Raw genomic sequence first — 14,856 nt, forward strand, 5'->3', positions numbered from 1 at the left:
CAGATCACCAGAGGTCAGGAGGTTGAGACCAGCCTGGCCAAGATGGTGAAACTCCGTCTCTACTAAGAATACAAAAATTAGCCAAGTGCGGTGGCTCGTGCCTGTAATCCCAGCACTTTGAGAGGCTGAGGCAGATGGATCACCTGAGGTCAGGAGTTCGAGACCAGCCTGGCCAACATGTTGAAACTGTCTCTACTAAAAATACAAAAATTAGCCAGGCATGGTGGCAGGTGCCTGTAATCCCAGCTCCTTGGGAGGCTGAGGCAGGAGAATAGCTTGAACCCGGCGGGCAGAAGTTGCCATGGGCCGAGATCGTGCCACTGCACTCCAGTCTGGGCAACAGAGCGAGATTCCATCCCCCTCTGCCAAAAAAAAAAAAAAAAAAAAAAAAACCACTGGCATGACTGTGTCATATCAGGGAAATTCAAGGGAGGACAGTGTGCAAGAACTAGAAAGTTTCCAGGAAGGAGAAATAGCAATCAACTCGGGCTTCCCCACATGAAAGCTGTGGCCTTCACCCTAAGCGCCTTGCTTGGGGAGCAAGAGAGGGGAAGATGTCTGAAATGCCTCTGATAAACTCCTTTCTATTTTGAGTTTTACTCCCAATAAAATAATAGCGCAGCATGTGACGTAGTTTGGATATTGTCCTCACCCAAATTTCATGTTGAAATATGATCCCCAATGCTGGAGGTGGGGCCTGGTGGGAGGTGTCTGGGTCATGGGGGTGGATCCCTTATGAATGGCTTGGGCCATCCCCTTGGTGATCTCTAGGTCTGAGTTCACAGGAGATCTGGTCATTAAAAGTGTATGACCTCCCATCCTCTCTTTCTCTCTCTCTCCCACTTCGCCTTCCACCATGATTGGAAGCTTCCCGAGGCCTCCCCAATAACAGATGGGTGATGCTATGCTTCCTGTACAGCCTGCAGAACCATTAGCCAATTAGACCTCTTTTCTTTATAAATTACCCAGTTTCAGGTATTTCTCTAAAGCAATGCAAGAACAGCCTAATACAGCACGCAAATCTCAACCTGTACACAGAACTGCAAATCTGTTTTCCTATTAAAGGGATAAAATTTCCCAAGGTGTGAAAACAAACAAGGCTGACGTGATCTTTCACAACTGCACTTGTACATTTTTAAATCTGAAGCCACCATATCCTCCCCTATAACACCCTTGTCCCTTAACTTCCACCAGTGCCCTGGAACCTCACACCTCTCCCTTCTCTGAACATCTGCCCCTTGGGAAAGGACTTGTTTTCACTAATTTATGCCTTAGTGAAACTAAGACATGGATTGTTTATATTTTAACTCTTATCTCCAAATCCTGGGCCACATATGAGTGATCTATCTTAAATCCTTTATGTTATTCTCCCAAATCATAACAATGTAGCTGCAGCGCAGAGACTGAGTGTGAGCTGATGGTTAACATGACACATATTTACTCCAGCCTTCTCTGTGCATTCACGTCTGGGCCTCGTGGTTCACAGCTCTGCCCTCTGCCAGCCCAATCCACACAAGCCCACTCTCCCTCCCACTAGAACTCTGCTTTTTTTAAATCTTACTTCATTTCTGTTAAAGTACACTACGTGGAACTTGAGATTGGTTGCCTTCTCTCACCGCTACTAAGTTTTTAACATTATCCCTTTTGAATTTGCCTTTTATTTGGTGGCGGGCTGTGTAGTAAGTCGATGTATCACACTTGGTAATGAAGGCCACAGTTCCAGTTAACAATACATTGCCAAAAGCTCCCTTAAAGAAGGTGGAGGGAGGCCGGGCGTGGTGGCTCGCGCCTACAATCCCAGCACTTGGGGAGGCCAAGGTGGGTGGATCACTTGAGGCCAACATGGTGAAACCTCATCTCTACTAAAAATACAAAAAATCAGCCGAGCTAAGTGGCACATGCCTGTAATCTCAACTACTCAGGAGGCTGAGGCAAGAAAATCACTTGAACCCCGGAGGTGGAGGTTGCAGTGAGCCAAGATCACGCCACTGCACTCCAGTCTGGGTGACAAGAGCAAAACTCTGCCTCAAATAAACCAAAAAAAAAAAAAAAAGAAGTTGGAGGGAGGTCTGAGAAAAGAAAAAAAGAAAATCATTATTCCCAAACTTATAGAGAAAAACAGAAGAAAGTGAAAACAAGCATAATTCACTTGAACACAATATGGCAAAAATGAAGGACTTACTATTGAGTCAGAATTATTTTGTCTCCAAAACCACGTTTTCACTAATCAAAATCCATACATAATTAAAGCACAGTAACAACAACAGAAAGCCAGTGAGACCTTGAAAACGGTACGATCTGAAGTCATTTTCCAATCATAAATGATCTGACCAGCAGGGAGCACCTCTAACCCAGGGAGACCTGCCTGTGGCTTTGGCTCAGAACCCCCTGAATGTGGCAGGAGGAGGTGCAGGCGTGTTGCAGCAGGGCTTTTGTTGTTTTAAAATGCTTGGGTTTTAACAGCTTTTTGAAATATAATGACATGCCATACCCATTCAACAAGCACAATTCAATGATTGTTAGTACATTTAGAGTTCTGTAACCATCATGATCGATTTTAGAACATTTTCATAATCCTCCCAAAGAAAGTCCCAAACCCCTTAACCACACTCCCTTCCCACACTTCCTCAGCCCCTCAGGCCACTAATCTATTTTATGACTTAGATTTGCCTATTCTGGACATTTCCTAGAAATAGGATCATAGATGCTATGGCCTTTTCTTTTTTGTTTTTTTCTTTTTTGAGACAGAGTTTCTCTATCGTTGCCCAGGCTGGAGTGCAATGGCAATGACCTTGGTTTACCGCAACTTCCGCTTGAACCTCCCGGGTTCAAGCAATGCTCCTGCTTCAGCCTCCCAAGTAGCTGGGATTATAGGCATGCGCTACCACACTCGGCTAATTTTGTATTTTTAGTAAAGACAGGGTTTCTCCATGCTGGGCTGGCTGATCTCAAACTCCCGACCTCAGGTGATCCACCCAACTCGGCCTCTCAAAGTTCTGGGATTACAAGTGTGAGCCATTGTGCCCGGCTGCTTCTGGCCTTTTCACTTCGTGAAATGTCCTCAAGGTTCGTCCATGCCGTAGCCCGGATCAGACTTTGACTCCTTCTTCCGGCTAAACAATGTTCCATTGTATGGATATACCTTATTTTGTATGTCCTTTCACCCACTGATAGACATTGGGTTGAGTCTACTTTGGGCTATTATGAATAACGCTGCTATGAACATTCATGTACAAGTTTTTCTGCGGAAATGTGTGCATTTCTGTTGAGTCTACACCTAGAAATGGAATTGCTGGGTCACATGGTAACTCTTATAGTTAATGTTCCAGGAACTGACAACTGCTTTCCAAAGCAGCTGCATGCACCATTTTCCACTCCCAGCAGTGAACAAGGGTTCCAGTTTCTCCACATCCTCAACAACAATTATTGTCTTCTTTTAAATAGAGATGGGGGTCTCACGATGTTAACCAGGCTGGCCTTGAACTCCTGGGTTCAAGCAATCCTCCTACCTCAGCCTCCCAAAGTGCTGGGATTACAGGCATGATCCATGGTGCCTGGCTATTATCCGTCTTTTTGATGATAGCCATCCTGGTGGGAATAATATTTACTCAACTCTAAAACACCTTGTTTTACTCAGAAGTTTTTTCTACAGCCAAAAGACAGGCTCTACCTTGAATTAGCTGGCAGGAAACACAGGTCTTCCCCAAATTCTTGGGATATAACGCTTCATCTTTCAAGGGAAAACAGACATTTCTTACAGATAAATCCTAGTATTTTAATAACATGATATGGAAACAAATTTTCTCAGCAAATCCCTGGCAATGGCACAGGGCTAGAGAAACACTGAACTCTCAATGTCTCTCTGCTACTGACTGAAATCCTCTTGACAGCTCTGAAGATTTTGCTCCCCCTGCTACACTGGTAATTGATAACCAGGCTGTAGTCGTACCTGCAGGCATTCTGGGTGATTTGTGGCAAAGAGCTTCCAGTCATCCAGGGAGTAATGCTTGTGAATTGCCGTAAACATGGAGTGCTAGGAAACAAAACAGCACCATTAGGATGGGAAGCCAAGTGAGGGCCCCCCCGCTCCTCCATCTGGAGGTGGTGATCCAACAAGACAGAGGCATCAGTGTTCCTGCCATCCATGCTTAATTTGCTTTGAATATGCTCCTAGCAGCCAAAACCAGACAAAAGTACAACCACTGAAATCATAAAACCCTGTTTCCCATTCTAGTCTGGTTAGACAATACTGCATTCAGGACTATTGAGGCTCTGCCAGGAGGCAGGAGAGGGATAAAAGAGAATTCTCAGAGCCCTGCCCAGCCGACCCAGGCTCCCACCCACACCTGTATTAGGTCAAAAGCAGCAGCACAGATGGTCCAAAGAGAAAAGCAGGCAGCAGGTCCCCCGCCTAGGAGAAGGACCATCCTAACACAAACTTCTGCTTAGCCAGCCCTGAAGAACCCCACCTTATCCCCAAAAGCTTTCTCTTGTGTTCACAACCTGAACACTTCTTGCTGAAAGGTAAATCCATCAGGCAGTTGGTATTCTTGACGGTGGGAATTATATAAAGTATAACCCTAAATCTATGACTATTGCCCCAGCATTTATGACCTGCTGACCTGCTTTGTGTCAGTCTTTTCCATGTATCATTTCATTTAATTTTTGGAACAACTTTGAACAGCATTATTAGCTTCATGAGCATACATGGATCTTAAGAGATTTAAATTGCCCAGGCATGGTGGCCTACGCCTGTAATCCCAGCACTTTAGGAGGCCAAGGCAGGAAGATCACTGAAGCCCAGGAGTTCGAGACCAGCCTGGTAACATGGCAAGACCCCCATGTCTATTTAAAAAAACAAATAACAAATAAAACCTACAAAATTTGCTGAGCGCGATGGCATACACTTGTAATCCCAGCATTTTTGAAGGGTGAGGTGAGTGGATCACCTGAGGTCAGCAGTTCAAAACCAGCCTAACATGGTGAAACCCCATCTCTACTAAATACAAAAAATTAGCCGGGCATGGTGGAGTGCCTGTAATCCCAGCTACTCGGGAGGCTGAGGCAGCAGAATCACTTGAACCTGGGAGGCAGAGGTTGCAGTGAGCCAAGATGGCACCACTGCCTTGTTGCCTAGTCAACAAGAGCAAAACTCGGTCTCAAAAAAAAAAAAAATTACAAAATTTAACAACTGCGTGCATGGCTAGGAAGAGGCGAAGGCCAGAGTCAAACTCGGATCTGACTATGGAGATTGTACACCTTGCCCTTTAACAGAAGCCTCCCACCTAACTTCTCTGGGGCTACCTATGTCCCCATCTACAACTTCTCATCCTAAACTTCTATGACTTTAGTAACTTGCACCAGTTCTATGGATCCTAGAAACAGGAAATTCACAGTAGCCATCCATGGTTAGCTACACCAGTCTATGCTATTCCCTTAGCAGGGAGACTTCCCAGGAAAATGGGAAGAGCACAGCAAGTTCTAGGTTTTTCCTGGACTATAATCTATTATGTGAATTAATCAGACTTGATTGCTCCCTGGTTCCCCTCACTTTTACACTAACACATAATCCATCAGTAGCAATGGCTCATGACAGAGCAAAGCAGGGAAAGGGTGAGGAGAAAAAAAATACCAGTTCCTTAGCAATTAATTTATTAGCCTCTGGCCCAATGCTCAGTAGGGGCTGAGGTTTGACAGACATGCAAGTGATCATGGCATCTGACAGACCACCCCTACTCCATTTTGGGAGCTCATCATTTATTTGAGAATCTTTTCCTTCGAATCGCTGGCTAATAATGAATCTCAGCGCCTCCTGTGGTTAGACTTGCTGCTCACAGTGAGAAGCTCTCTCAACTAATTGGATTTACCTTTTCACTTGGCAGGCATTATCCACAGGAAAGACAGAACCCCTGAGTGCAGCAGACATTCCACATCTAGGATGCAGAAGATGCTCTGCCCCTCACCCATAAAGGTCCTGCCCACAAACGGGTTTTCCTTTATCTTTCCCAAAGCCAGGACACTATTTTTAATTTGTTTTTAAGTTTTATTTTAACAAACAGTACTTCTCAGATTGATCTACACAATGAGTTTTGGTTTTTTTTGTTTTTTTTGATTTTTTTTTTGAGACAGGGTCTTGCTCTGTCACCCAGACTGGAGTGCAGTGGCGCTATCTTGGCTCACTGCAACCTCTGCCTCCCAGCTCAAGTGATCTTCCCACCTCAGCCTCCCGTGTAGCTGGGACTACAGGCTCATGCCACCACACCGAGCCAATTTTCGTATTTTTTTGTTTTTTATAGAAATGAGGCTTTGCCATGTTGCCCAGTCTAGTCTTGAATTCCTGAGCTCAAGCAATCCGCCTGCCTCCACCTCCCCAAATCCTGGGATTACAGGTGTGAGCCACTACACACCCATCCAAAGCCAGGATATTCACTACCCTCTTTATGGAAAATTAGGCTGTCGTAGTTGGCTAAATGAGACCTTGAGCTTGTACTGTGATCTGTCCATTTAAGTTGAGGGGTAAATTCCTTAGATTCTAGAGTCAGTTTGGGTTGGAATCCTGATTCTCTCTCTGTATATATCTGGCTGAGGGCCTAGGGCAAGTGACCTACCCCTCCCCTCTCTGCCTCAGTTTCCTCATCTGTAAAAGGAACCTATCTTGTTGAGCTGTGTCAAGAATTAAGAGATACAGGCCAGGCACAGTAACTCACACCTGTAATCCCAGCACTTGGGGCAGGCAGATCACCTGAGGTCAGGAGTTCAAGGCCAGCTTGGCCAACATGGTGAAACCCCATCTCTACTAAAAATACAAAAATTAGCCAGGTGTGGTGGCATGTGACTGTAATCCTAGCTACTTGGGAGGCTGAGGCAGGAGAATCGTTTGAACCAGGGAGGTGGATGTTGCCGTGAGCCAAGATTGTGTCATCGCACTCCAGCCTGGGCGACAGAGCAAGACTCCATCTAAAAAAAAAGAAATACATTATCTGCAGTGTTTTGCACATAAGCACTCGATACATGTATTCGACATAATTATACAGTAAATGCTGCAGCACAGACTGCATACAAAACAGCTCTGCCTTAATTTTAAAGGGGCTGTCACTTTTCTGCAATATGGCACTCTTCGTGTTGTCTAGCTTCTTTTTGTATCTCTAATTTCCAAAAGCATCACAGTCATTTTCACGGAAGCAATGGATGCAGATCTAGACCATCTCACTGAACACAAAGTCCAGACGCTGTCCACTTTCTGATTGAAAGGAAAGACAGAGAATGACCCAAAACATCTCACATTTCTACTCTTCCCTGTGTATAAAGCCAGGGTGGGCTCCTGATAACCTGTCCATATTGTGAGCAGCAAAGGAAAAAAACAAAAGCCTACCGCCTCACCTGTGACATCACGGCTGCCATCTCAAATGTGCCCACAGTGTCCATGTTGGCCACGATAATGGGAATCCCTGAGTAGGTCTGCTTTGAATTTCGAAACGTGAAGGTGCGTTCAAGATCCACCTGTTGGCAAAAACAAAAAAAAGGGGGGGGGTGGTGGAAGATATGAGTGCTTTGCTCTTATGTGAAATGTGCAGAATTTCTGGAGTTTGGAGTGAGTAAGAACAACACAAAGGTCCCTGGATTCTCTTAGGGGTCAAAGACAAGTATTCCAAAGACACCAGAGTCGCAAAGGAAACCAGGTAACGCACTGGATTCAGGTGCAAATGAAATGGGCTCCTCACTTTCCTTGCTCAAGCACCAGCAGAAGGCACTGGAAATTCCACCATCGAGACAAGCCTCGGAATCGGAAGCTCTCTCCTCCTTTCCCAGCCTCTCCAACCCCACTGCCGCCTTCTATCCGCATCCCTAAAGACCCTCGTACATGTTATCTTCGCCCCACCTCCAAGCTCTATAGAAACCACTCCCCTCCTGGGAGCACCTGTTCCACTCTTCCTTGCCAACCATGGCCCTCGTCCTGGAACAATCCCTTCACTTCTTACCTTTCACCTAGAGCCCCACTCCAAATTCGCCCTGCAGTGAGCACCACACCATTAATCCCTTTGCCTTTTACCCTCCACGGCTGCTTTAATTATGAGGATCTTTCAAAAAGCTGGTGGAAAGTACATTGCAACCATATGTTCCCGCATATCAACACTTGTTCCTTTGACTTGCAAGCAGCTGGGGGGCAGAGGGGTGGGCACGGGGGCTCCAGTTCTTCTTAACTTCGAGATCAGGGCATGTAGGACTAACCCTGCTATCGGCAATCCAGAACAACACAGCCACAAGGGCGGGCTTGACAGAAGCCACGTGCTAGATAGAGCCAGGCACTCATCAAGAGCTAGAAGAGTCCGAATTACTTCTCTGACCCAGGGCAGATGCCAGCCTGTCTACCCACCCATCATCCTCAGCCTGCTCTTATCCCAGGAAGGCTACCTGTTACAGGTTCCACTTCTCAAGTTCATTTCTGGCTGGGATTGGTCAATGGAGGACACTGGATGGGAAACTGGAGGACAGTGGCAGGCAGGGGTGGGGGGAAGTCAGGGTAGTTCTCCCAGAACCCCGCTGCCTTAGGCAGCTTCTCCAGAGCAGCTGTGTCGCCTCCAGGCCTGGATCCTCTGACCAGACAGGCCTGCGTATTCCTTGTTCCAGCTTTCCCTAAGCGAGCCCAGTCCCTTCCTGGGCTCCAGAGCACTGTCTTCTCCCTCTGACCCTCGCCCTAAGGTAGGGGTGGCTTCTTGCTGTTGCTGATCTCTGGGGTGCCTCAATATCCTCAGGTGTGTGAGGATGCCCCACATTCAATTCCATGTTTTAAACAGTCAGCATTGTTTGTTTCTCTGGCTGGACTCTGATAGACACAAACCACATTAGAAGTGAGTGCTTCCCCAAGGGGAACTGGCCAGAGAAGCACAGGTGTGAATCTTACGCTTCTGAAGTAACTTAGACTTACATTAACCCTGGCTTCATGAATTACGCCAGCAAGACTCATTTTCTGCCATGTTTACCTAGATACTCCTCTCATTTTTTTCACTTGAGGCAACTTTCACTTTGCAATCAGCATTAAGTCAGGAAACACCATGGGACAGCTCCGCCCCTTAAGCCTTTTCATTTCTCTTGCTGCTCAACACAGGGTTCTGTGTCCAGAAGGCATCTTGGATGAATGATGTCATAAACATGACTGCACAGGCCTCACACAGCAATCAGTGAGGAGAAATGAGATGCTAGAAGTGCACGAACCTACGCGCAGCCGCGCGTCCCTTTCTCCACTTCCTTCCTGATGACTCTGGGTCATACTTCAGTGGAACACGTTATAGCGACATTCTGAAAGAGAACTGAAGGGATCTACCCACGGCAACCCTGTATGCGGCTAATGGCTCTCTAACATTTGGCTTGGCAGGCTTGAAACAATCAGAATTCCTTGGTCTCAAATTACTCTTCTATCCTCCAATAGGCATGGGGCTAGCTGCTACACTCTGCACCCGGCTGAGATCACAATGGGTTTTTCTTGGCACGCCAAAACCTATCAGCAGGACACAAAATGCAGAGCTCTTCATGGAAAAGGGCAGCCTTAACAGTAAATGCTTCCCCTCATTTCCAGTCCTTTTTATGAGCTAGCTCTTTGCCATCATTAATTCTAAGAATGAGAAATAAAGTGATCTTCCCCAACTTTATCCGCCCAGACACACACACATAACCCAGGCCAGTTGTTCACTGGCAGAGATAAATATTTCAGCCTCACAGGAACAGCACTTGGCACTTAGTCTGGCACAGACGGCCAGTACGCCAAATATAGATTTGATTCCCTGTCTAAGCCTGACCTGAAACGGAACATAAAGTAACAAAGTCCCCTCCCCCATCTGCTAACACACATCTCTGCTGCTCTTTAACAGGCCTTCATTAAAGCCAGTCCTGCCACCCAACATGTCAGGGGCTCAAAAGTGTAAATGGGCCGGCATGGTAGCCCACACCTGTAATCCTAGTACTTTGGGAGGCCGAGGCAGGCAGATCACTTGAGCTCAGGAGTTCGAGACCAGCCTGGGCAACATGGTGAAACCCCGTCTCTACACAAAATACAAAAAACTAGCCAGGCTTGGGTGGCACGAGCCTATAGTCCCAGCTCCTCAGGAGGCTGAGGTGGGATGATTGAACACGGGAGGCTGAGGCTCCAGTGAGCCATGATCATGCCACTGCATGCCAGCCTGAGTGACAGTGAGACTTTGTCTCCAAAAAAAAAAAAAGTACAAATAGAGGCCCACCTACCACATTCCTAAATAATTCAATGTAATAAGTCCAACAAACTGCTACCTAAAATAGGTTCTAACCTCCTACCCTAAAAAAAAACAATTTCATTCACAACCAGAAAGGCGGAACATGGTGGTGGGGAGCTGGCCCTGGGCCTCAGTCTGCCCCTCTTCCCTTCTCACCTAAATCCTTATGTATGCACAGAGGAACAGCCCCCCGCCCCCCACCTTCAGTCTGCACATGAAGCTCTGTGCATACCCACGTACTTTTCCATAAACAACTGCCACTTGCCCGCTCTGGGTTGGAGGTGAGCACACCAGCATCATGGGTGGCCCTTGGAAACATACCAGGGCAAAAAACCCATGAAGGCCTTAGAGTCAGCTCAAAGTCACTTGGGGAAGGATATCCAGGATCCCGAGTACTTAGAGCACAGCCTAAGGAACAGCATAGCCCACAGGCCCTGCCCGGTGAGGAGGGATGCAATCAAGGGGGCAGACGTGGGACCCAGGACAGAGGCTCCTTTTCCTAGATCTACAGATGGCACCGAGTCAAGCAATTATTTTATATATTGTATTTTATTACATAATTATATAGATTGCTCATTATCTGTAACACCTGTCTGAGTACAGGGACAACGTCTTCCAACTTTGTAGTTCTAGTGGCTCAAAACACGTGGGATAAACTAATGCCTGGCTAAAAGGTAAGAATACTGTGTTCTGGCCTCCAGCCTTTTGCAGCGTTTGGTGGCCCCAGCCCAGACTTCTGAATGTGCATCCAAGCCCTGAAAGCCTCACCATCAGTTATCAGGCTCGTGAGAAGCTCATGTCCAGCTGCAGTGCTACCAGCAAGCCGCAGGGTTCCACAAATAGAAAGGGCTTCAGAGGCTGGTCCAGCACACCCGGGTACCCATCAGAACCCTCTTAGAAGTGGTTCCAAAATACTCGTGCTCCAGCTGCCTCAAACTTCATGAATCACCACCTTTGTGCTGGACACATGATGTGTATTTTGGAGTGTTTCCCTAGGCGATTCTAATGCATTCATGACTCAGAACAGCGCCAAACTCTTTAATTTTCCAAAGCAAAATTTATAAAGACTGTTATGGGTTGATTTATGTCTCCCCCCACAAAAAATGTTGAAGTCCTAACCTCTAGTACCTGTAAATGGGACCTTATTTAATTTAGTTAATAGGGTCACTGCAGATGATCAAGCTAAGGTGAGGTCAAGAGGGTGAGCCCCAGTCCAATATGACTGTTGTTCTTATAAAAAGGAGAAATTTCCGGGCACGTAATCCCAGCACTTTAGGAGGCTGAGGTGGGCGAATCACCTGAGGTCGGGAGATCGAGACTAGCCTGACCAACATGGAGAAACTCTGTCTCTACTAAAAATACAAAATTAGTCAGGTGTGGTGGCGCATGCCTATAATCCCAGCTACTTGGGAGGCTGAGGCAGCAGAATAGCTTGAACCCGGGAGGCAGAGGTTGTGGTGAGCCAAGATGACACCATTGCACATTCTTACTAGCTTAAGGACTAGGGTAGAATGTTTAAGTCAGAAATGGGTTCTAAGGAAGGAAACACTCAGGGAGAATGCAGGCTCCCCAGCATATCAGATGAAAACAAAGGTCTTGTCTCAATCCACAAACTCATCTTTTTCTTAGAAAAAGATTATCCAAATGTCCCCACATGACCCTGTGGAGCTTTATTCTTCCATGCCAGGGACTAGACATTTGAGAGATGAATGCCTCTCTGGAGAATCCAGGCTAAAGCCACCTGGGCCACTGCTACCTGTATTCTTTGCCTCTCAGAGGTGAGCTCAGATTCATTTCATTCATGTTCATTTATGGGAGGCTGGTGGAAATGTCCTTGCAGGAGTCCTGAAGCTTCTGAGGGGGAGATCACTCTTACTGTCCGTTTCCTGCTTACAGCCTGACGATCCATTGCTGGGCCTGGCTCTTAGCAAAACTGTCACGAGGATAAGCCCATCATCAGCTGTCAATACCCTCCTCCCCCAGCCAGACTCTACTCCCAGGGTGTACGTTCTCTTTCCTGGCTCCACACAAATCCGCTGTTAGGCTCAATGTCGGTCATCTACCGTTCAGTTTCCAATTTGCCTCCAGATATTACTTCTGCCAGGATGCACACATTTTAAGCTTCTGATTGTGCAAGGAAAAGTTTTTATCTGCCTATGAAAAATTTCAGGCATCAACAAGCAAACTGAGAAAACATTGAGAGGGGATTAGGGAGGCCCAACTAGATCCCTCAAGGCCACTGAGGCAAGTAAAGTCAGATCATGGGGGTGGTCGGCCAGGCAATAGCCTCACGCACCAGGGAGCTAAACCATCATGGCAACCGATTAGAAACGCAATGCTGGTTAACTTCAGTCTCCAGGCCCGTGGCTGACAAACTCCCACGAACGTAAAATATAAAAAAGACATCTCAAGGGCACTGAGTTCTCACTGCAATGTGTACATGAAGATTGCAAAGGTGCCATCCCAAACTGGAACATTAGTAGTTACAATCTGCCCAAATTGTAAAGCCAAGTGTTACATGACATTGTCGCATGATGTGATAGTATTCTCTGAGAAGGAGTAATTCATTCTATTACATAAATTTCATTTTAGCTTTAGAGACAGGGTTGTCCAGGCTGAAGTGCAGTGGCACCATCATAGCTCACTGTAACCTCCAACTCCTGGGCTCAAGCCATCCTCCCGCCTCAGCCTTCCAAGTAGCTGGGACTACAGGTGTGCACCATTGCTCTAATTTTTTAAACTTCTGTTGTAATCTCCAACTCCTGGGCTCAAGCCATCCTCCCGCTTCAGCCTTCCAAGTAGCTGGGACTACAGGTGTGCACAACTGCCCTGGCTGATGTTTTAAATTTTTTGTAGAGCTGAGGTCTTGCTATGTTGCCTAGGCTGGTCTCAAACTCCTGGCCTCAAGCAATCCTTCCACCTCAGCCTCCTAAAGTGCTGGGATTACAGGTGTGAGCCACTGTGCCTGGCCCTATTACATTTATGTTCAATATTTTACCTTCTCAACATGTTTTCTGGTTCAGAAAATAAGTATATCTTTGTTTTGAACATCCAATTTTCTGAAAATAAGTTTCTCTCTTCTAAATACATTTTGAATATTTAAAGAATATTGAGGCCACCAAATTATTAGCATATCCAGAATCCCCGTATTTCATCTTGGTCTTGCCTTAGGTACTGGCTACAGCTCATGCTTCCAGAGGCCCAGGCCTGCCCTCCAAACTGTTTTTGTTCCATGAGAGGCCCCCTCTTTAGCACCTGAAAGGTCATGAGGGACACGCACAGGGTCACCCAATCTGGGGTGATAAGCTTTAATCATTCCTCCCTCACCTCCTCCAGTCTTGCCGGGCTCCAGCCAGCCAATGCTGCCGCTTATGGAAGGCCACTTGGTTTAGTCATTGGCTAACGCCGAGGCTTCCCCAATCCAAGCAAGCCCTCGGCTGGCAGCCCCAGGCACTGCAGTTAGGCCTGTCACCGGAGTGGGCAGCGGACTTCTTTGCTGAGGGGATTTATTTATGGTCTTGTTTGTGGAGCTGGACGGACGGAGCTGTGCAGGTTGGCCCAGCCTCCTAGTGTTTACTCCTTCAGCCTCAGCCTTCAGCCGTGTCCAGTTTCCTCACCTTCCTCTCCAGCTCTCAGCAAAGCCACAGTCACCAGCGCACACCACCCCGGGGCACTCTGCCTTTCAGTGCAACTAGTTTATCCTTCAGGGGCTGATCTCCCTTCCCCTAGCTCCAGGCTATTTCCAGTCCGGTCTCCACCTGTTCTTAGGATTTGAGTACATCCAGGCAGAACCAGGGAAATGCCCGAGGCTTCCAATTTGCCCCCACCTCTCCCACCCCAAAGCTTTCCGCTTCTCCAGGGCTAGGCTGGGACCGCGGACTGTCCAGTACCGCAGAGTCTCCAAGCCCCACTGCCAGCAAGGCCGCCAAACTCCGAAAGGAAACACTGAACTTGTGCCCTGGGTTCTCCTGTTTTTTTCAGACGCATTCACTAAATTCCACCGCTGGACCTGAAGCGAAAGCAGCAGCAATTCTCAGCACTAGGAGATGCTGCCAAAAATCACCGGGATCTGCAGTTGTTTTTCTCGTCCCCTCTCCAGTTTCCTTTTCTTGCTATATGCGCCCTCGTACCCCCATTCCTTCTAAACCAACTGACCACTGGATCTCTGCTCATCTGTGGTCGAGTTTCACTGTGAACTCCCCCTAGGCCACCTAACGGGACCGACGTGTAGAGAATTTCAAGGGCCCCCGTATCACCGCCCTTAAAGACACCTCACGTCCCGGCAGGTGCTGGGGCGGGGGAACAGGGATGCAGCGCCCCGGCCTCAAACACCAAAGCAGGCAGGGTAACTCCGTGCCACCCCCTTCCACCCACTTGCCCCGCGCCACCCGGAAAAAAAAAATCCCAGCCCCACTGCGACTTCCGAACGGCCCCCACCTCGGCTCGGCTCTTGAGGCTGCTCCGCTTAGGTCGGAGCAGGACATCCTTGAAGTCGAGCTTGAGGTCCGCATCTATGCGGGGCATGGTGCGGCGGCTCCTGGCTCCTGGCTGCGGCGGCGACGGCGGGACGGGGGCGGCGGCGCGGGGGGCGCCGGGGCTGCTGTGCCGCGGC

The 14,856-nt window shown here is 47.6% G+C and overlaps 1 protein-coding gene across 2 annotated transcripts in view; it reads right to left on the reverse strand.

Moving 5' to 3' along the window:
- Positions 1-14,850, reverse strand: part of GMPR (guanosine monophosphate reductase) — a 48,480-nt gene extending 33,630 nt beyond the window's left edge. For both annotated transcript variants that reach the window (XR_001888194.1, XM_017887088.1), the window contains exons 1-3: positions 14,682-14,850; positions 7,381-7,500; positions 3,950-4,033 (exon numbers count right to left, since the gene is read on the reverse strand). Coding sequence is in view for 1 of the 2 variants with exons in the window: in XM_017887088.1 (XP_017742577.1) it covers positions 3,950-4,033; positions 7,381-7,500; positions 14,682-14,768 (291 nt within the window). In the remaining variant the exon portion in view is untranslated. The remainder of the gene's footprint in view (positions 1-3,949; positions 4,034-7,380; positions 7,501-14,681) is intronic.
- Between the last annotated feature and the right edge of the window lie 6 nt (positions 14,851-14,856).

Source organism: Rhinopithecus bieti, unplaced genomic scaffold (assembly GCF_001698545.2).
Source record: "Rhinopithecus bieti isolate Rb0 unplaced genomic scaffold, ASM169854v2 scaffold_16601, whole genome shotgun sequence".
NCBI classification, from domain to species: Eukaryota; Metazoa; Chordata; class Mammalia; order Primates; family Cercopithecidae; genus Rhinopithecus; species Rhinopithecus bieti.